Below are 21,035 nucleotides of genomic sequence, written 5' to 3' on the forward strand. Positions count from 1 at the left end.
TCCCTGGTTAGAGACCGACTTCGGGAATTCCAAGCCGCAGGAGCTTCGACTGCCACAACGCGGGAGCTACGATCGCCCTGACCGCGGGAGAATAAAGCGGAAGAAATTTGGCCTTTATTGCCTTCCATCACAGTGAGACACGTGGGGAATCCGCTGTGGTGGATGATTATGTTAACTTTTAGTAGTTGTGTGTTGTGTTGCTTTTTTTTAGTATGGCTGTATGCTAATTCGAATTTCACTGTTCCTTAATTGGCACATGTGACAATAAACTGACCTTGACACCTTGAGATCGCCCCTCATCCTCCTGTGCTCCAAGGAATAGAGTCCCAGCCTACTCAATCTTTCCCTCTAGCTCAGACCGTCTAGTCCTGGCAACGTCGTCGTGAATCTTCTCTGGACCCTTTCCAGCTTGGCAACATATTCCTATAACATGGTGCCCAGAACTGAGCACAATACTCTAAATTCGGTCTCACCAACTTGTTATACATCTTGTTATACAACCTCGACCGCAGGGCCGGCGGTCGAAGCTCCCCTCCAGGGATCCCCGGCGAGGGACCCTGCTCCCGCGGCATGGACTTACCATCAGGAACGGGGTCCCTCGCCGGGGATCCCTGGAGGGGAGCTTCGACCGCCGGCCCTGCGGTCTGCGGTGCTTCTGGCTGTGGCACGGCGGAAACTTTAAATCTTCGACCGCCGGCCTGCGGCCTACACCAACCTGAAGCCGCAGTCTCTTGTAGGGAAGCACCGATTCGGGACTTACCTGGACTTTTTACCTTGTCTACTCATCCGGACACCCGCAGAGGCGGCTGCTGAGGGTTGAGGTCCCGACCACGGGGGAAAATGGAGGAGGACTGGCCAATTTTTGTGCCTTCCACCACAGTGATGAATGCTGTGGTGGATGTTTGTGTTAACGGGATGTTTGTGTGTAACGGTTACAACGGGATCTGGGGGTCCTTGTACATCAGTCTATGAAAGTAAGCATGCAGGTATAGCAGGCAGTGAAGAAAGCGAATGGCATGTTGACCTTTATAACAAGAGGAATCGAATATAGGAGCAGAGCGGTCCTTCTGCAGTTGCATAGAGCCCTAGTGAGACCACACCTGGAGTATTGTGTGCAGTTTTGGTCCCCTAATTTGAAGAAGGACATTCTTGCTATTGAGGGAGTGCAGCGTAGATTTACAAGGTTAATTCCCGGGATGGCAGGACTGTCATATGCTGAGAGAATGGAGCAGCTGTTCTTGTACACTCTGGAGTTTAGAAGGATGAGAGGGAATCTCATTGAAACATATAAGATTGTTAAGGGCTTGGACACGCTAGAGGCAGGAAACATGTTCCCAATGTTGGGGAAGTCCAGAACCAGGGGCCACAGTTTAAGAATAAGGAGTAAGCCATTTAGAACGGAGACGAGGAAACACTTTTTCACACAGAGTGGTGAGTCAGTGGAATTCTCTGCCTCAGAGGGCAGTGGAGGCAGGTTCTCTGGATGCTTTCAAGAGAGAGCTAGATAGGGCTCTTAAAAATAGCGGGGATATGGGGAGAAGGCAGGAACGGGGTACTGATTGGGGATGATCAGCCATGATCACATTGAATGGCGGTGCTGGCTCGAAGGGTCAAATAGCCTACTCCTGTACCTCTACTCTGATCAAGAAGGCTCATCAGCGTCTCTTCTTCCTGAGGAGACTGAAGAAGGTCCATCTGTCCCCTCAGATCCTGGTGAACTTCTACCGCTGCACCATCGAGAGCATCCTTACCAACTGCATCACAGTATGGTATGGCAACTGCTCTGTCTCCGACCGGAAGGCACTGCAGAGGGTGGTGAAAATTGCCCAACGCATCACCGGTTCCACGCTCCCCTCCATTGAGTCTGTCCAAAGCAAGCGCTGTCTGCGGAGGGCGCTCAGCATCGCCAAGGACTGCTCTCACCCCAACCATGGACTGTTTACCCTCCTACCATCCGGGAGGCGCTACAGGTCTCTCCGTTGCCGAACCAGCAGGTCAAGGAACAGCTTCTTTCCGGCGCCGGCAGCTGTCACTCTACTAAACAACGTACCTCGGTGACTGCCAATCACCCCCCCCCCCCCGGACACTTATTATTTATTTTTTTTTTTATTCAAATCGTTTGCTATGTCGCTCTTCAAGGGAGATGCTAAATGCATTTCGTTGTCTCTGTACTGTACACTGACAATGACAATTAAAATTGAATCTGAATCTGAATCTGAATCTATTGTCTATCTTTATCGTGTTTTTGTGTGTTCTTTTTCATTGTACAGCTGCTGGCAAATTCATTTCACTTGCCCTTTATGTGCAACTGACAAATAAAACTGATTGATTGATTGAACTGCAACATGACCTCCAAACTTCTACATTCAATACTCTGACTGATGAAGGCCAATGTGCCAAAAGCCTTTTTGACCACCTTATTTACGTGCGACTCGGCCTTCAAGGAACCATGCACCTGCACTCCTCGATCCCTCTGCTCCACAACACACCCCCCCCCAGAGCCCTACCATTCACTGTGTAAATCTTGCCCGTGTTAGACTTCCCAAAAAGCAACATCTCACATTTCTCTGAATTAAATTCAACCAACCATTCCTCAGCCCACCTAGCCAATCGATCAAGATCCTGCTGCAATTTTTCACAACCATTTTCACTATCAGTAAAACCACCCACTTCTGTATCATTCCTTGTGACAGTGTGGGTTTCCTCTGCGTCCGCCTTCATTTTCTAACCAAAACATGCAAATTGGAAGGATTAACTGGCCCCAAATGTGCAATTGAGGGTATAATCTGGGGCTGTTGATTTGTCTACTGTTGGTCTAGATGGGTCCTTGATAGTCATGGTTGAAGGGCCCATTTCACTGCTGTGTGACTATAATTGAAAAGTAACAAGCTGCAAATGCTGGATATCTATAAATAACTAAAACTCTTATCTTGTTATCTTCTGGTTTGGCGGTCATTCTATTTGTGCAGAAATGGTACGCGATAGTGCTACGATTTTTCGCCAGCTTACTCACCATTTTCCTGTGCTGCGATTACACCAACTGTTAAGAGTTATCGAGGTTTAAAATTCTTAAAAACCGCACATGCGCAGATCGATTGCATATCCTACCATTCAGCGCCGCGCGGATTGGTCCCTTCTACTGTCACTCCGTGGGACGGTCCGCCCCTTCCTGCGCCATCGCGTCTTTACTGCAACTGTGGGAGGCTCTGGATGGCCGGCGGAGGTCTCCAACTGAACACAATTTTCGAAGGTGGGGACTGCCAACGGCCCGACCCAGCCCGACGCGGAGTAGGAGATGGCGCCGATGTCGCCAAACGGAAAGCGGAGATTCTGATCCCGGCGGAGGATTGAGACCAGAGACCTGTGAGTCCCCATCGCACTGCCAACCGCTTCCCCTCTGGTCCCCCTCACTGGCTCCTGCCCCACTCCCCCGTGATACCGCACTCTCCCCCATGGCTCTTCCCCGTCTTTTTCCGAGCTCTCTCTCCCCTGCCCCTCCCCCCATTCACACACCACTCCCCCTCATAACACCCCCCACAATGCCCCCACACCCCCTCCTCCCCACATCCCTCCCCCCACACCACCCCTCCTCCCCACATCCCCCCTCACACACCCCTCCCCCCCCACACAACCCCCGCCCACACAACACCCTCCCCTCCACACCCCCTGCCCACACACACCCCTCCCCCAAACCACCCCCTCCCTCATCCTCCATCCCACCCACACACCCCCTCCCCGCACACAAACTCCTCCCCCCATATCCCTCCTCCCCCCCCCCCTCGCAAACCCCTCCCGCCCACATACACACCTCACCTCCCACCCCACACCCCCCCTCCCACCGTGGTGAATGGGACCCAACAGGTCCCACTTAGTCTAGTCCGAAATAAAATCAGAAAATGGTGCAGCAGATTTGGCAAGAGAAAAATAGGTTGATTACTTTTCATCAGAACCAATTACCTCTCATTCTGAGTATTTTAGCCTTTTCAAATAATTTGTACACACCAAGGTGTTATAAGGCATAATTAGATAATGACCTGGTCATCCTTTCCAAAGAGACATTCGGCATATCGACGATTATGAGGCTCTCTCTGAATTCATGTTTTTCTTGATTTCTCTACATTGTTCAATGCACAGAAAGAGTACAATACTGAATACTGCTTTGCTATCTGTGTAGGATCTGTGTGAGTCTGAAGAGGGGTCTCGACCCGAAACATCACCCATTCCTTCTCTCCAGAGATGCTGCCTGTCCTGCTGAGTTACTCCAGCATTTTGTATCTATCTGCTTTACTATCTGCAGATCTACATACCTGTGCACATTGAGGGACCAATTTTCAGATCACTTGTGTCAAGTGTCTCTAATGCACTACAGCCTTTGTTTAGGAAACATTGCGGGACACGTTTAGGGAAAAGATCTTAGAGATATGCACATATTTTGTCATCTGCAGAAAATCTGAATTAAAAAAGTGGTATCTAGATTGGGTCATGTCTGATTTTGTTTATTTATTACCTGTATCTTCTCCAAATTAGCTTCTTCTGCTATCTCCGTAGTATGTTTCACCTGCTGATATGCAGAATTTTCCCTGGCCTGCATTTCAGTTAGGTTGCTTCTCATATTTGACAGCATACACATCAGTTCATCTTTTTCACTACACAAAATAAAATCATACTCTAATTATTGATTTATTTTAAGTTGCAACAGTACATCAATGTTTTACTGTAAAAGAGATTCGTCACAGGCCAAATGGTTTCTGCCTGTTTAGGAGACAAATACATTTTGGAAAATATGAATTTAGTTTATTGTCACATGTATCGAGATACAGTGAAAAGCTTTTGTTGCGTGCTAACCAGTCAGCGGAAAGACAATACATGATTACAATCGATATCAAATATCGATAAATATAATATCTGGAAATAAAAGTATACCCTGCTTCCATTTGGCAAGCTGATAAAGGAGTTGATTTCAGGCTCATTTAATAGACTTAATAAGGAATCTACTGAATTTCTGTATTTCATATAAAAAACGAATTTCCCGAAAACTTCAATAAATTCCAGTGTGAAAAGCTTAGGAATCACTTCTGCTACTGATTGGCATTAAAAAAAAGGATTTGAAAATGTACTTGTGGTTTAAATATTAATAGGCAGAAGGCTTAGCAAATTAAGCTTTGTTCCACGATATATTTGTACTAATTTTCTTTCCCACCAGATGGTGCTGTATGACGATGGGCTGTGCTTGCAAACTGTGACACACAATTACAGAACGGTTACTGCGTGGGAAGAAACCATTCCGCCAACACAGGCTATATGCATGAGCAATCCATCCACTTCCTGTTTTTCCCTCCACAACCATTTAAATCATTTCCTTTCAAGTACTTTTCTACTTCCCTTTTTGCTTGAAACGGCCTCCAAAATTCCTGCTGTTAGTTCAGATCTTAACTGATTGCCATTTAAAAAAGGCACTTCCCATTGTCATTAAGCCAATCATCTTATGTGTTCTGGTATTTGACATTTGCGCCAATAGGAACAGCTTCTCTCTAACTATTTTTTAGTATATCCTTCTTTATTTTGAATGCAGTCTGATCTCTCAATAATTTTTTTTTATATTAGAGTGGTCATTTGCATTTGCAAGAACATTCTCAAGAACACACTTTCGAAGTTCCTACTACTCTTTGTCACTCTTACAAATTAATTTATTTATACCCCCACTAGATGGCACTAGGGAATAGGCACAGTAAATTTAACAGTATCTTGATTGTTTCTTAATTCCAAGCAAATTCCAAGCAAATTAGTTCTTGTCCTTGACTTCACTAAGACATATTCATATTAGGAATTAAATATGCTCCTTAATCAATACAGCCACCATTCAGCAATACATCCTCACTGAGATTCAGAAATATTTGGTATCCAATAGTGCAGGTTAAGATAATCTTTTTGCACATAGGATATCTACTGACAATCACAATGGAATTGCATACGTGAGCAATTGGTCTTAGTATTGCATTTCTGAGCCTAAATATTAATATCTGCAACACTTATATCAATTCCTGAAACATTATTTTTCCACACTAGGCACTGTATTCTTATGCCACTGCATCAAGTGCTCCTTGAACAGATTGTCCAGGCTAGGTGTTGGCTGATTGTCATGCTCTCTGTGGCATAAGAATACACATTTAATCACAGCTTTTCCTGACCACATCTAATCAGAAGTTTCATTCAATTATCAATAGCAAGTGTGCACGACAATTACCAATTTAGTTCTGATTACCAAGTGCGTAAGGATATTTTTATATTGGAATAAGTAGCAGGTGTTGGTCTGAGAACAAACATTTACATCTCTAGTAGATTAGTTTAGTTTAGAGCTGCAGCATGGAAACTGGTCCTTGGGCCCATCGATTACACACCGACGATCGATCACCTGTTCACACTAGTTCTATGTTATCCCACTTTCTCATCCATTCATTACATACAAGGGGCAATAAACAGTGGTTAATTGACCTACATCCCCGCACATATAATTTCATAGAGACAGCACTCAAGGGCAGGATCGAACCGGGTCTCTGGTGCTGTGAGGCAGCAGCACTACCACACTGTGCTGCCCTGGTAAACACAAACTAATAATACAATAAAAAAATTATATACATTTGTCTAATCCAAGAAATGATCATAGAGTCTACTGTGATTTAGATAACATAGCAGGTCAAGTTAATATTGATTATTACTGTAACATCCAAATCTAAATCAGATTAAACACAGTATCCACGTGGAATTTTGTTTTGCATATTTACCTGAAATATCGGAGTTTAAAAATGTTCCCCCTTTTTCCCCCTTAAACTAACAGCAAAACATGTATTTTGTTTTGGAAGAAACTGTCGTTAAATGTTAAACTCCATGCGGAAAAGCACTGGAAAAGATTATAATCAGTAGCAGTTACAGATTAACTGTCGGTGACTTAAAAAGCAACAATATTTTCCTTCCAAACTTTAATAAATGCCATATAAATGAGGAGATTCTGAAATACGAGTATTTAGATTATGGAATTTCTCCTTTACAGACTTCACAAATCACTAACCAAGTCATAGTGCTGCAGAAGGGGAAATAGAACCTGATAGAAATAGAACGTGATGTTAATCTAAGTTAGCTCAGCAGAGAGAACAGGCAGAGTAGGTCAGAGTAGGTCTGATAGAAAAAAATGCATTTAATGTGGATAAATGTGAGGTTATCCATTTTGGTAGCAAAAACAGGAAGGCTGATTACTATCTAAATGGTGTCAAGTTTGGAAAAGGAGAAGTACATCGGGATCTGGGGGTCCTTGTTCATCAGTCAATGAAAGTAAGCATGCAGGTACAGCAGGCAGTGATGAAAACAAATGGCATGTTGGCCTTTTTAACAAGAGGAGTTGAGTATAGGTGCAAAGAGGTAATTCTGCAGTTGTATATGGCCCTAGTGAGACCACACCTGGAGTATTGTATGCAGTTTTGGTCCCCTACTTTGAGGAAGGACATTCTTACTATTGAGGGAGTGCAGCGTAGATTTACAAGGTTAATTCCCAGGATGGCGGGATTGTCATATGCTGAGCGAATGGAGCGGCTGGGCTTGTATGCTCTGGAGTTTAGAAGGATGAGAGTGGATCTCATTGAAACATATAAGGGTTTGGACATACTAGAGGCAGGAAACATGTTCCCGATTTTGGGGGAATCCAGAACCAGGGGACACAGTTTAATAATAATGGGTAAGCTACTTAGAACGGAGACGAGGAAACACTTTTTCTCACAGAGAGTTATGAGTCTGTGGAATTCTCTGCCTCAGAGGGCAGTGGAGGCCGGTTCTCTGGATACTTTCAAGAGAGAGCTCGATAGGGCTCTTAAAGATAGCGGAGTCTGGGGATATGGGGAGAAGGCAGGAATTGATTGGAGATGATCAACCATGATCACATTGAATGGCGGTGCTGGCTCGAAGGGTCAAATGGCCTACTCCTGCACCTATTGTCTATTGTCTATGTGAACAAACCAGGCACTGGGGGAAAGAAAACTGATGAATGGAGCAAGATTTGAAGTCAATATAAATGGTTTAAATTAATTGTTAGCTGAATTAACAGACAACTAACTGAAGTTACCAGGGCACTGTCATTAGAACCATCACAAGAGCTCTGGGTTAACACCTTTATGCAGCATTTCATCGAAGTTTAGAAAAATACTTGGAATAACAGATATGTTCCGAAATGGTCATTCAAACCATCTGACCAGTTCTCCAAAGCATTATCTGATGGCTGATCTAAACGTTAACTCTATTTTACTTCCAATCTACAGCTCTTCAAATTCTCACTCAGTAAAAATCTATCAAAATCCAACTGTCCTAAATGCTACTGCCTTTTGGATGAAGGATATTTTAAATATCTAATCCTTTCATGTTAAAATGTGGTCCAATTTCAACCCTGAATGGCCTGGTTCTAATTTTGATTGATGTTCACCTATTGATAATTCTACATACATGTCAATGACTCAAATATAAATCAGGATATGGTTATTCTTAAATATAGCATCATATGTAATTTGATGGATACTTACTTTCTTAAGCACTCTATAGATTGCATATGTACATCACTATGAGTCCGGGCCATAACTGCCTCATGCTGGGCACATTTCAAACAAAGGCCACCGACACGATCTGTACAGTTCACCGCGAGTAATGCGTCTTGATGTTTTAATCGTTCAATGAACTCATGACATTGCTTTTGCGATTCCGATAGGTCTTTTCTAATATATAATCAAATGAGAAGTCTTTTAACAATTATGTTCATTATTCATTGCAAATAAAACAGGAGTGTGGGGGATTGAGAAACAGACCAAATATTATATAATAATGAAGCTTTAATGATCATGTAGTAAGGACAATTTCAACTGAGTAACCTTTATGAGGCCAACTTCTTTTTGAACATCCTGATCCTGCTTGATGTTTAAAATTGTTCACTCCATAACTCTCAGACTATAACAGCCAAAATGATGATAGACTCAGAGTGATAGTGTGGAAACAGGCCCTTCGCCCAACTCGACCAACCCCTTCCAACAATGTCCCAGCTACACTAGTCCCACATGCCTGCGCTTGGTCTGTATCCCTCCAAACCTGTCCTATCCATGTACCTGTCTAATTGTTTCTTAAACGACGGGATAGTCCCAGGCTCAACTACCTCTTCTGGTAGCTTGTTCCATACACCCACTACCATTTGTGTGAAAAAGTTACCACTCGGATTCCTATTAAATCTTTTCCCCTTCACCTTGAACCTATGTCCTCTGATCCTCGATTCCCCTACTCTGGGCAAAAGACTCTGTGCATCTACCTGATCTATTCTCATGATTTTGTATACCTCTATAAGATCTCCCCTCATCCTCCTGCGCTCCATGGAATAGAGACCCAGCCTACTCAACCTCTCCCAATAGCTCACACCCTCTAGTCCTGGCAACATCCTCGTAAATCGTTTCTGAACCCTTTCAAGCTTGACAATATCTTTCCTATAACATGGTGCCCAGAACCCAACACAATATTCTAAATGCAGTCTCGCCAATGTCTTATACAACTGCAGCATGGCCTCCCAACTTCCATACTCAATACTTTGACTGATGAAGGACAAAGTGCCAAAAGCCTTTTAGACCACCTTATCTACCTGCAACTCGACCTTCAAGGAACCATGCACCTGTACTCCTAGATCCTTCTGCTCTACAACACTACCCAGAGGCCTACCATTTACTGTATAGGTCGTGCCCTCGTTCGACGTCCCAAAATGCAACACCTTACACTTTTCTGTATTAAATTCCATCAACCATTCCTCCGCCCACCTGGCCAATCGATCCAGATCCTGCTATAATCTTTCACAACCATCTTCACTATCTGTAAAACCACTAAATTTTGTATCATCAGCAAACTTGCTAATCTTGCCCTGTATGTTCTCATCCAAATCATTGACATAGATAACAAATAGTAACTGACCCAGCACCGAACCCTGAGTCACACCACTAGTCACAGGCCTCCAGTCTGAGAAGCAAGCTTCCACCATCACCCTCCTTCCATGGGCCAATTTGCTATCCATCAGCTATCTCTCTTTGGATCCCATGCGATCTAACCTTCCAGAGCAGCCTACCACGCGGAACTTTGTCGAATGCCTTACTGAAGTCCACGTACACACCATCTACAGCTCTGAACCACAAACTCAAGAATTCACCCTGTTGAGAACCATATCTTTAAAGTGAGATGGGCAACGTTTAAAGGAGATGTGTGAGGCACGTTTTCTTTTTACACAGAAAATGTATTGTCCAGGATGCTGGTGGAGGCAGATATTATAGTGGCATTTAAGAGGCTTAAGGTTAGGTGCATAAATACGCAGGGAATGTTGGGATATCAATCACCTGCAGGCAGAATAGATTAATTTGTCATCACAGAGCAGAGGTAAATCACATTTGATTCCAAAGAAAGAAAGAGTTCCACTGTGGTTATGTAAATTCTGTAACAAATAAAAGGTTACAAAAGATATTTTGTTTCAGTTGATTTTTATTCTTTTACCTTAGTAATGAAATTTGAAGCTCCAGAGTTGCTGTCTTCCCTTGGTAAAGAGTCTCTAGGTTTTCCTGAAATGGAAAATGGGAAAGTTATGAAATTAGGTTTTTACTCACATTACAACTTGGTTACGATGAAACGTTACTGACCAGAAACACAATTTCCTTGTATAATTGTCACCTAAACTGGTGACTATTTCTAGCATTTTGTTTTTATTTAAACTACTATCATACGCTTGTGTATGAAAATAATGTTACTTCCATATTTATCATAGTTGCAGCCTGTAAATCAGTAATTTGCTCCCTGACATGTTTAATTACTCATTTTTATTTCATATTGACAGCACATTTTCTTTTCAAACAAATTCTCTCTCATGTGTGCACTCATATACGCACGTACACACACAAAATGTACTCACTACTTCAAGCTGCCAATTTTTGATTTCTTCTTTAATAGTACTGCACTCTCGTCGTGGCAGTGTGCATGATGGCCATTTCTGCTGCTTTGCTGGCGAAGAGGTCTCCTGCACCTTGTGTGTTCTGGTGGATTTTTGATCAACTGGGGAGACAGCTTTTGAATGTTGCTGGAAAAGTTAGTAAAAGTTACCCAAATGTTAGAAATTACAACACTAGAAGGAAACTAAAGAAATACCCATATTACCTATGGGGTACAAGACGATTCAGCAAAAATGGTTTGGATCAAGTGCAGAGGAAACTTAAAAAATGCTACCTGGGCCAAGAGACTTTGAGACACTGCCGAAGAGCAAAGGATAGGGGACAATTTGTGAGGTTAATTCAAATTTAGGAAAATTTCAAAATAGAGTTCATAAGGAGAAATGGTTTTCATTGGTGCAAGGATTAATACAGATTTACGACAATGGCAAAGAAGTTGAGGCAGAATTATGTGTTAGAATAATCAGAAATATCTGCTGTCAATGTGGTGAAAGCAGTTCCAATTTCATCAGACTATTAATTTAGAAAAGTATATTAACTTGGGAAAGGAAATCTGTACAACAAGAGCACTGAAGCAGGGTTAATGGTTGCTAATTCAAAATGCCAGCGATAAAAGGTTAACTGGTCACCACTGTGCTCCATGACTAAGGGTTCCAAAATTACCAACATGGCAAAGATTGTTTGTTTATTATTGAGAATACAAAATATATTTGTGGAGATCTACTAGTAATTTGATTTTACAATATATACACTTTTTATATGCAATGTTATGGTATTTGTTGTCCAAACAAATTTTACATACAAATGCCTTGTGTGCTGAGAAATATTCATAATTTGAATATAGATAAATAATTCACTTCCTCATAAATGCAGCACACAATAAACAACATTAGTGCTACTAAAAATCTGTGTGTATCATGCACATATCTCAACCAGACTCAAAGCTCAGTGAATGAATAATCAAAGTTTGATAACTGATGACCAAGTTGAGTTCAGAAATTCATTTTGCATGGAAGTTTGAACACAATGGAATCTATTGAACCACTGTGGAATTGAGAAAATAATGCATGCAAGCATTCATAGAAAATATGCTTGGGACAATGATCATTGTCTTAGTCTGCCAATTCTCTGAATACCAAGTACAAAATACAAATAAAAACCTCAAACTTAAATTTCATGTTTCAAAACTCCCACTTGAACAAATATTTGTCATTTGTTTACTAAAGAAACAAATTTAGTGTTCTCAATTTTATTGAATTGTATTTCTCTACCATGTCCAACCTTCTGGTATATTCAAACTTACTGAGAAAGAGCATACGGATGGTTCATCCAAAGCATCATGAGTTGCTCTCGATTTTAACTCTTCCTGAAGTTTTTCATTTTCAACCACAACAACCTGCACCCGCTGTTTCACTCGTGTAAATTCCTCCTGAATTGGTAAATTATAGAACATGGTTAGTGTAGAAAAAAAGTTTAATAGTACCGCGAAAGACCAAAATAGGTTCCGTGCCAACGTTGGTAGCAAAGAATATTTGAAACTAACTTTTGCCAGTCATCCTTTTACCTGCAAACAGCCTCCCCAGCAAACACTAGAATTGGTTTGATGTGAGTGAGCAGGAGATCGGGGAGCTAAGTAATTGTAAATACAGAGTTAATAGTCTAGCCTCCATGACATTTGGGACAAAGAATACCAAGATTCACAATCCTAGGAGAAAGGGAATTGTTGCACACACCAATTTTAAATGAACAGCTATAATTTGTAGTTATGTCCCCTTGTTCATAATTCTTTCATCAGTAAAAAAATCTTTAAATCTATCTTGTCAAGCTCCCTCAGGATCTTATATGCTTGAATAAGGTCACCCCTCATTCTTTTAAACTCCAAGGTGTGCAGACCCAAATTGTCTAGCTCCACTTGACAGGACAACCCGCTAAGGAATTAGCCTAGTGAATCTCCTTTGGACCGTCTCCAATGGTACTTCTGAAAGTTCCTGTTTAATATCACCAAAACTGGCCTTGGGCCAATTTAGGAATTCAACTTTTGAATGTGTCGAAAGGGCGGAGAATTACGGTAATAGCCGCTCGTAGATACTCGGGGCTCACGTGGACATTTTTCAACATGTTGAAAAAACTTCACGAGCTTACCACGTTTCCCGAGTACCTGCCGTTAGCGTTACGAGTCACTAAGAGACGAGCTCTGACATACCCGCTATGTACATTCTACGTACTTACCACGAGTTTGATTTTCTTTAAACTCGGGAGAGCTCTTGGGTAAACTCGTATAGTGGGACAGGCCCTTTAACCTTTTCCATTATAATTTTGAAGGTCATAGAATTAAGGTTCCAAAGGGCTCCCCCAGTAAGATTTCACCTGCCTGTCTCATTTCCCAAGAGGAGATATGTTTTGCTCTTTCTTCAGTGTGACCATCTACATATTGATTGAGAACATTTTCATGAATGCACTTAATACATTCCATCCCATCCATGACTCTGGCAGTCCCAGTCAATATTTGGAAAATTTAAATCCCCTTCTATTACCACTGTATTATTCTTCCAGCTACATTATTCCTCCTCTAATTATTGATACTGAATTTCCAAAATTAGGCTACTTTAAAGATTTTGCACAAATTTGCTGAACAAGTCTGAAATTACCATTTTTTAAATGTACAATATTTTACTCTGATATGGGAATATTAAATCTATAATTCATCAACCCTAATTAATGTACTATCACTAGAATGGTTGAAACCATAGACCATGTCTTTGTTGTAATGTTAAATGTCAACATATTACTTACTTTATAGATAAACAGCTTTAAAATATTTAATGGTCCATCATGTAAGTGATTTGTATGAATTGGATGCACCAACTACAACGTGATGTAAATCAGTTATAACATTAAATAAACTACCCGATGACATTGATATATATGTTTAAGAAAGAACTTCAGATGCTGGAAAAATCAAAGGTAGACAAAAAATGCTGGAGAAACTCAGCGGGTGAGACAGCATTGAAAGAGCTAATAATCAAATCTAAAATGAAGTTGTTCTTCTACAAAAGCATGGACTAGTAGAACAAAAGAACAGCTCGGTGCCAAGTCTGAATGACTTTGTAAATTATATGGAACACAATATGGAGGACAGGTTCTTTTTTCAATAAAGCTGACACTCCAGAGATAAGTAATAACTTGTTATTGAATGAGCTTGATTTGGACCCAGCTTTTCTATTATTCTGAAAGTTTGCAGAATCTTTCAGTCATGCCATATTCAGACTTGGTAGGAGTGTTTTACTGTTAAGAAAAATGTATAATTGTGCTAACTGTCCTTTGTTCTGAGAGTGGGAGCCCGAGAAGCACTGAGCTCATTTGTGCTCATTGTAATCTCGTCACTCCCCTCCCGTCTGACGAATCAATTAAATATTGCCACGGTTTACCTTTAAGTGTTTTTGTTCCTATCTGCTTTTTAAGAAACAAACTTTGTTAGCATTTATGGAGAGAAGGAATTGGCGACATTTCGAGTTGAGACCCCTCTTCAGACTGATATTGTGGGGGGGGGGGGGGGCAGGAAAAGAAAGGAAGTAGGCGGAGACAGTAGGACATGTGGGAGAACTGGGAACAGAGAGGGGAAGGAGGGAGAAGCAAGGGCTATCTAAAATTAGAGAAGTCAATGTTCATACAACTGGTCTAAAAGTTGTCAAAAGATTCCGCTTTGACTGTCTTTTGAGGAAGAGGCTTCCAAAGGCATACAACCCTCTAAATAATAACTTTACCTCAACTTTGTCTTAAATGGACAACTTATTCATTCCATTCACAACCACAATGGCAAGTCCCCTCAGGATTTCCTATGTTCCAATCAAATCACCTATCAGTCTTCTAAACATCAGTGAATACAAGCCAGGCCCGTCCATTATTTTCTCCAAACACAACCTAACCATTCCACATGCAAGTTTAGCTTCTAATGCTGCACCATTTTTTTCGTAAATAAGGAGACAATTACTCTATGGAGATCTCCAAATGTACTGCAACCACTGCACTATATACATGAAGCTTAGCCCCTCTATATTAGTGTACAATTCTTCTTGCAATAAATAATAACATTTTTAGCTTTTATGCAATATGCAAATCATATTCTGAGATATCCGGATCCCTCTGAATCTCAGTGATCTGCAAATCTCTCGCTATTTCGGTAATATGCTTTTTTAGGTTCCTGTCAGACTAGACAATTTCACACTTTCCTATATCATACTGCAATTGACTCATCTATGGTCACTAATTTAATCCATTTATATCCCATTGTAACCTCCTTTTATGTCCTCTATACAAGTTACTTTTCAACCTATCATTGCATCATCATAAAATTTAGCAATTATATCTTCAGTGCCTTAATTCAGGTCATTTGTAAAAAGATGAGGCAACAATACACATTCCTGTGGCAAATTGATCATTTCATCCAGCTCTATATGCTTATTCTCCATTTCCTATTAGCTAACCAATAAGTTACCTTCGACAGCGTGAGCTATACTTTGTATATTACAACCTTTGTGCGGTACCAACTGAATTGCCTCTTGGAAATCCAAGACTGTTCATTGGCAGGCTTCTACTTCACCTCAGAAGGCTTTCGACAAGGTCCCACATATGAGATTGGTATGCAAACTTAAAGCACACGGTATTGGGGGTTGATAGAGAAATAGAGAAATGGCTGGCAGACAGGATGCAAAGAGTAGGAGTAAACGGGTCCTTTTCACAATGGCAGGCAGTGACTAGTGGGGTACAGCAAGGCTCAGTGCTGGGACCCCAGCTATTTACAATATATATTAATGATCTGGATGAAGGGAATTGAAGGCAATATCTCCAAGTTTGCGGATGACACAAAGCTGGGGGGCAGTGTTAGCTGTGAGAAGGATGCTAGGAGGCTGCAAGGTGACGTGGATAGGTTGGGTGAGTGGGCAAATGCATGGCAGATGCAGTATAATGTGGATAAATGTGAGGTTATCCACTTTGGTGGCAAAAACAGGAAAGTAGACTATTATCTGAATGGTGGCCGATTAGGAAAAGGGGAGATGCAATGATACCTGGGTGTCATGGTACACCAGTCATTGAAAGTAGGCACACAAAAATGCTGGAGAAACTCAGCGGATGCAGCAGCATCTATGGAGCGAAGGAAATAGGCGACGTTTCTGGCCGAAACCCTTCTTCAGACATGCAGGTGCAGCAGGCAGTGAAGAAAGCGAATGGTATGTTATCATTCATAGCAAAAGGATTTGAGTATAAGAGCAGGGAGGTTCTACTGCAGTTGTACAGGGTCTTGGTGAGACCACATGTGGAGTATTGCATACAGCTTCGGTCTCCTAATCTGAGGAAATACATTCTTGCCATAGAGGGAGTACAGAGAAGGTTCACCAGACTGATTCCTGGGATGGCAGGACTTTCATATGAAGAAAGACTGGATAGACTCGGCTTGTACTCGCTAGAATTTAGAAGATTGAGGGGGGATCTTATAGAAACTTACAAAATTCTTAATGGGTTGGACAGGCTAGATGCAGGAAGATTATTCCCGATGTTGGGGAAGTTCAGAATAAGGGGTCACAGTTTAAGGATAAGGGGGAAGTCTTTTAGGACCGAGATGAGAAAATCATTTTTTACACGGAGAGTGGTGAATCTGTAGAATTCTCTGCCACAGAAGGTAGTTGAGGCCAGTTCATTGGCTATATTTAAGAGGGAGTTAGATGTGGCCCTTGTGGCTAAAGGGATCAGGGGATATGGAGAGAAGGCAGGTACAGGATACTGAGTTGGATGATCAGCCATGATCATATTGAATGGCGGTGCAGGCTCAAAGGGCCGAATGGCCTACTCCTGCACCTATTTTCTATGTTTCTATGTTTCTATCTTCAGCACATATTATTTCAAGCAACTTGATATGCATGACTTCTCTAAGTGAAGACATTTTGTTCCAATGTCCCAAAAGGTCTACCTGTCATCGCAAGATAAAGCCCCCAAGTTCGAGACTCCCTATTCTGAAAAACAATGTTTTCACCATCTACCATTCTCATTCTATTAAACTCCAGTTCATGTAAATGCATCCTACTCAATCGTTCTTCACAGTGTGACCCATCATCTTATGGATTATTCACAAAATTCATATGGATCTTAAATACCGCATTTATAATAATTCTATCTCCAACACATTTTAACTTCCCACGGATAAAAAAGACCATCAGGAGCATGATATTTTTCAGACAGACTTACAAATAAATGTACAGAATTGCCAATCATCACAAAAAATTGTGAAATACATCATCTTTAAGAATGTGGATTTCAAAATGGCAAATATTATTCTTAATCTACTAATAAATAACATTTGTTTGTAGAAACATAAATAGTCATTGACATCAGTCTCGAAACCATGCACAGAGAAAAAAATGCAGGTGTCAAATGGTAATGTTGTTTATTATGATTAATAGTTATTCTGAAAACCATTGATCCATTTACCTAAAGTTGTTTTAATAATCAAAAATAACCGATTTGGCTACAGATAATTACCCAAAAACCCCACAAGAAACTGAACCAAAAATCAAAGTAAAAATCAACTCTTTAAATGCACTACATATAGATTTTGCGTCTGGCATTATGTGTGAAATATTGTTTTAGACAACTGTTTATTCGTACTTTTGCCAAGGCTGTGGGCAAACACAGATGGCATTCACTACAGTTTCAAAAGCAGTAATCTAGTTTCCCAGGTAGACAAAAATGTTGGAGAAACTCAGCGGGTGAGGCAGCATCTGGAGGAGAGAAGGATGATGCCTCACCCGCTGAGTTTCTTCAGCATTTTTGTCCAACTTCGATTTTCCAGCATCTGCAGTTCCTTCTTAAACAAATTTAGTTTCCTTTGTAGTTCTAATAACAAGAAATTAAATCACAGGTGAAGATGATACACTTGCCTTTTAGGAAAGGCACAGAATAGAAAAGTTGTGACTTTACAAAATACTGATTAGATAGTACCTGGACTGTTGTGTGCAGTACTGGAAGAGTCATCAGGTTGTTGTTTGGATTGGGGGACTTTAGTGATGGGGATAAATTAGATGGACCGGGTTTGTTTTCCCTAGAGCGAAGCAGGCTAAGGGGTGACCTGATAAAAATGTGTAAAATTAGAAGAGGCTTAGATAGAGTAGATTGTAAGGGTGGGGGTATCATAACAAGAACACATAGGTTTAAGATGAGAGGACGGAGTTTTAAATGTTACTAGACCAAGTGCAGACCCGTAGGGTCCGTTCCCGCAACGCGCGGATGCGAGGGGAGGGGGCGGCCTGACGTCAAGACGCCGCACAAAGCCACACGCTAGGCGTACGCCGTCTAGACGCTGCATACGACATCAAGATGCTGCGTACGTCAACGGCCAACAGGCCGTTGACACGCGGGATTTTCGGACAGTGCAAGCCTGCGGAGACAGGGAAAAGCAGCGGGGGGACCAGGCGATCTTTGGCCTCGGCCAGCATGAGAGCTGGGCCGGGGAGGGGGGGGAGTTGAGGAAGTAAAATCGCTAGTGAAATGGTAAAAGTCTTGGCGTTTTTGGAGGAGAGCCGGGTGGCAGCAGCCGTTATGGTCGCGCGGGGCACGCGATGAGAAGGTGCCTAACGTGAGGCGAAAAAAATCAGTGAGTGGGGGAGGATTTTATTTAAAATGTGTACAGAAAAATTTAATGAGGAGTGGATGAGCGAATGTAAAAGTGAAATCGCTAGCGAAATGGTAAAAATCTCGGCATTTTGTAGTCTGGTTTTGGCGGAGTAATGAATCAAAGGACAAAAAAATGACATACACCCACACACACAGAGTTTTAATAGTAAATTGATATGAGCAGATTTTGTATTTAACCATATTGTGGCTGAATCTGCCGGAAGAGGTAGTGCAGTCAGATATATTTGTTACATTTAAGAGACATTTAAACATAGAAACATAGAAATTAGGTGCAGGAGTAGGCCATTCGGCCCTTCGAGCCTGCACCGCCATTCAATATGATCATGGCTGATCATCCAACTCAGTATCCCGTACCTGCCTTCTCTCCATACCCTCTGATCCCTTTAGCCACAAGGGCCACATCTAACTCCCTCTTAAATATAGCCAATGAACTGGCCTCAACTACCCTCTGTGGCAGAGAGTTCCAGAGATTCACCGCTCTCTGTGTGAAAAAAGTTTTTCTCATCTCGGTTTTAAAGGATTTCCCCCTTATCCTTAAGCTGTGACCCCTTGTCCTGGACTTCCCCAACATCGGGAGCAATCTTCGTGCATCTAGCCTGTCCAACCCCTTAAAAATTTTGTAAGTTTCTATAAGATCCCCCTCAATCTCCTAAATTCTAGTGAGTACAAGCCGAGCCTATCCAGTCTTTCTTCATATGAAAGTCCTGACATCCCAGGAATCAGTCTGGTGAACCTTCTCTGCACTCCCTCTATGGCAATAATGTCCTTCCCCAGATTTGGAGACCAAAACTGTACACAATACCCCAAGTGTGGTCTCACCAAGACCCTGTACAACTGCAGTTGAACCTCCCTGCTCCTATATTCAAATCCTTTTGCTATGAAAGCTAACATACCATTTGCTTTCTTCACTGCCTGCTGCACCTGCATGCCTACTTTCAATGACTGGTGTACCATGACACCCAGGTCTCGCTGCATCTCCCCTTTTCCAAGTCGGCCACCATTTAGATAATAGTTTCCTGTTATTAGCTTTCCTGTTTTTGCCACCAAAATGGATAACCTCACATTTATCCACATAATACTGCATCTGCCAAACATTTGCCCACTCACCCAGCATATCCAAGTCACCTTGCAGTCTCCTAGCATCCTCCTCACAGCTAACACTGCCCCCCAGCTTAGTGTCATCCGCAAACTTGGAGATATTGCCTTCAATTCCCTCATTCAGATCATTAATATACATTGTAAATAGCTGGGGTCCCAGCACTGAGCCTTGCGGTACCCCACTAGTCACTGCCTGCCATTGTGAAAATGACCCGTTTACTCCTACTCTTTGCTTCCTGTTTGCCAGCCAGTTCTCTATCCACATCAATACTGAACCCCCAATGCCGTGTGCTTTAAGTTTGTATACTAATCTCTTATGTGGGACCTTGTCGAAAGCCTTCTGGAAGTCCAGATACACCACATCCACTGGTTCTCCTCCCCTATCCACGCTACTAGTTACATCCTCGAAAAATTCTATAAGATTCGTCAGACATGATTTACCTTTCGTAAATCCATGCTGACATTGTCCAATGATTTCACCACTTTCCAAATGTGCTGCTATCCCATCTTTAATAACTGACTCTAGCAGTTTCCCCACTACCGATGTTAGACTAACTGGTCTGTAATTCCCCGTTTTCTCTCTCCCTCCCTTCTTAAAAAGTGGGGTTACGTTTGCTACCCGCCAATCCTCAGGAACTACTCCAGAATCTAAAGAGTTTTGAAAGATTGTTACTAATGCATCCACTATTTCTGGAGCTACTTCCTTAAGTACTCTGGGATGCAGCCTATCTGGCCCTGGGGATTTATCGGCCTTTAATCCATTCAATTTACCCAACACCACTTCCCGACTAACCTGGATTTCATTCAATTCCTCCAACTCCTTTGACCCGTGGTCCCCTGCTATTTCCGGCAGATTATTTATGTCTTCCTTAGTGAAGACGGAACCAAAGTAGTTATTCAATTGGTCCGCCATATCCTTGTTCCCCATGATCAACTCACCTGTTTCTGATTGCAAGGGACCTACATTTGTTTTAACTAATCTCTTTCTTTTCACATATCTATAAAAACTTTTGCAGTCAGTTTTTATGTTCCCTGCCAGTTTTCTTTCATAATCTATTTTTCCTTTCCTAATTAAGCCCTTTGTCCTCCTCTGCTGGTCTCTGAATTTCTCCCAGTCCTCTGGTATGCTGCTTTTTCTGGCTAATTTGTACGCATCATCCTTCGCTTTGATACTATCCCTGATTTCCCTTGTTATCCACGGATGCACTACCTTCCCTGATTTATTCTTTTGCCAAACTGGGATGAACAATTTTTGTA

At 41.9% G+C, this 21,035-nt stretch overlaps 1 protein-coding gene across 2 annotated transcripts in view; it reads right to left on the minus strand.

Annotated features, from left to right (window-relative positions):
• The window catches only part of sdccag8 (SHH signaling and ciliogenesis regulator sdccag8), a 347,356-nt gene that overhangs the window by 293,163 nt on the left and 33,158 nt on the right, over positions 1 to 21,035 (minus strand). For both annotated transcript variants that reach the window (XM_055639311.1, XM_055639312.1), the window contains exons 5-9: positions 12,298 to 12,423; positions 10,961 to 11,125; positions 10,549 to 10,613; positions 8,562 to 8,750; positions 4,508 to 4,646 (exon numbers count right to left, since the gene is read on the minus strand). In XM_055639311.1, the coding sequence (XP_055495286.1) occupies positions 4,508 to 4,646; positions 8,562 to 8,750; positions 10,549 to 10,613; positions 10,961 to 11,125; positions 12,298 to 12,423 (684 nt within the window). The remainder of the gene's footprint in view (positions 1 to 4,507; positions 4,647 to 8,561; positions 8,751 to 10,548; positions 10,614 to 10,960; positions 11,126 to 12,297; positions 12,424 to 21,035) is intronic.

Source organism: Leucoraja erinacea, chromosome 8 (genome assembly GCF_028641065.1).
Source record: "Leucoraja erinacea ecotype New England chromosome 8, Leri_hhj_1, whole genome shotgun sequence".
Lineage (NCBI taxonomy): Eukaryota > Metazoa > Chordata > Chondrichthyes > Rajiformes > Rajidae > Leucoraja > Leucoraja erinaceus.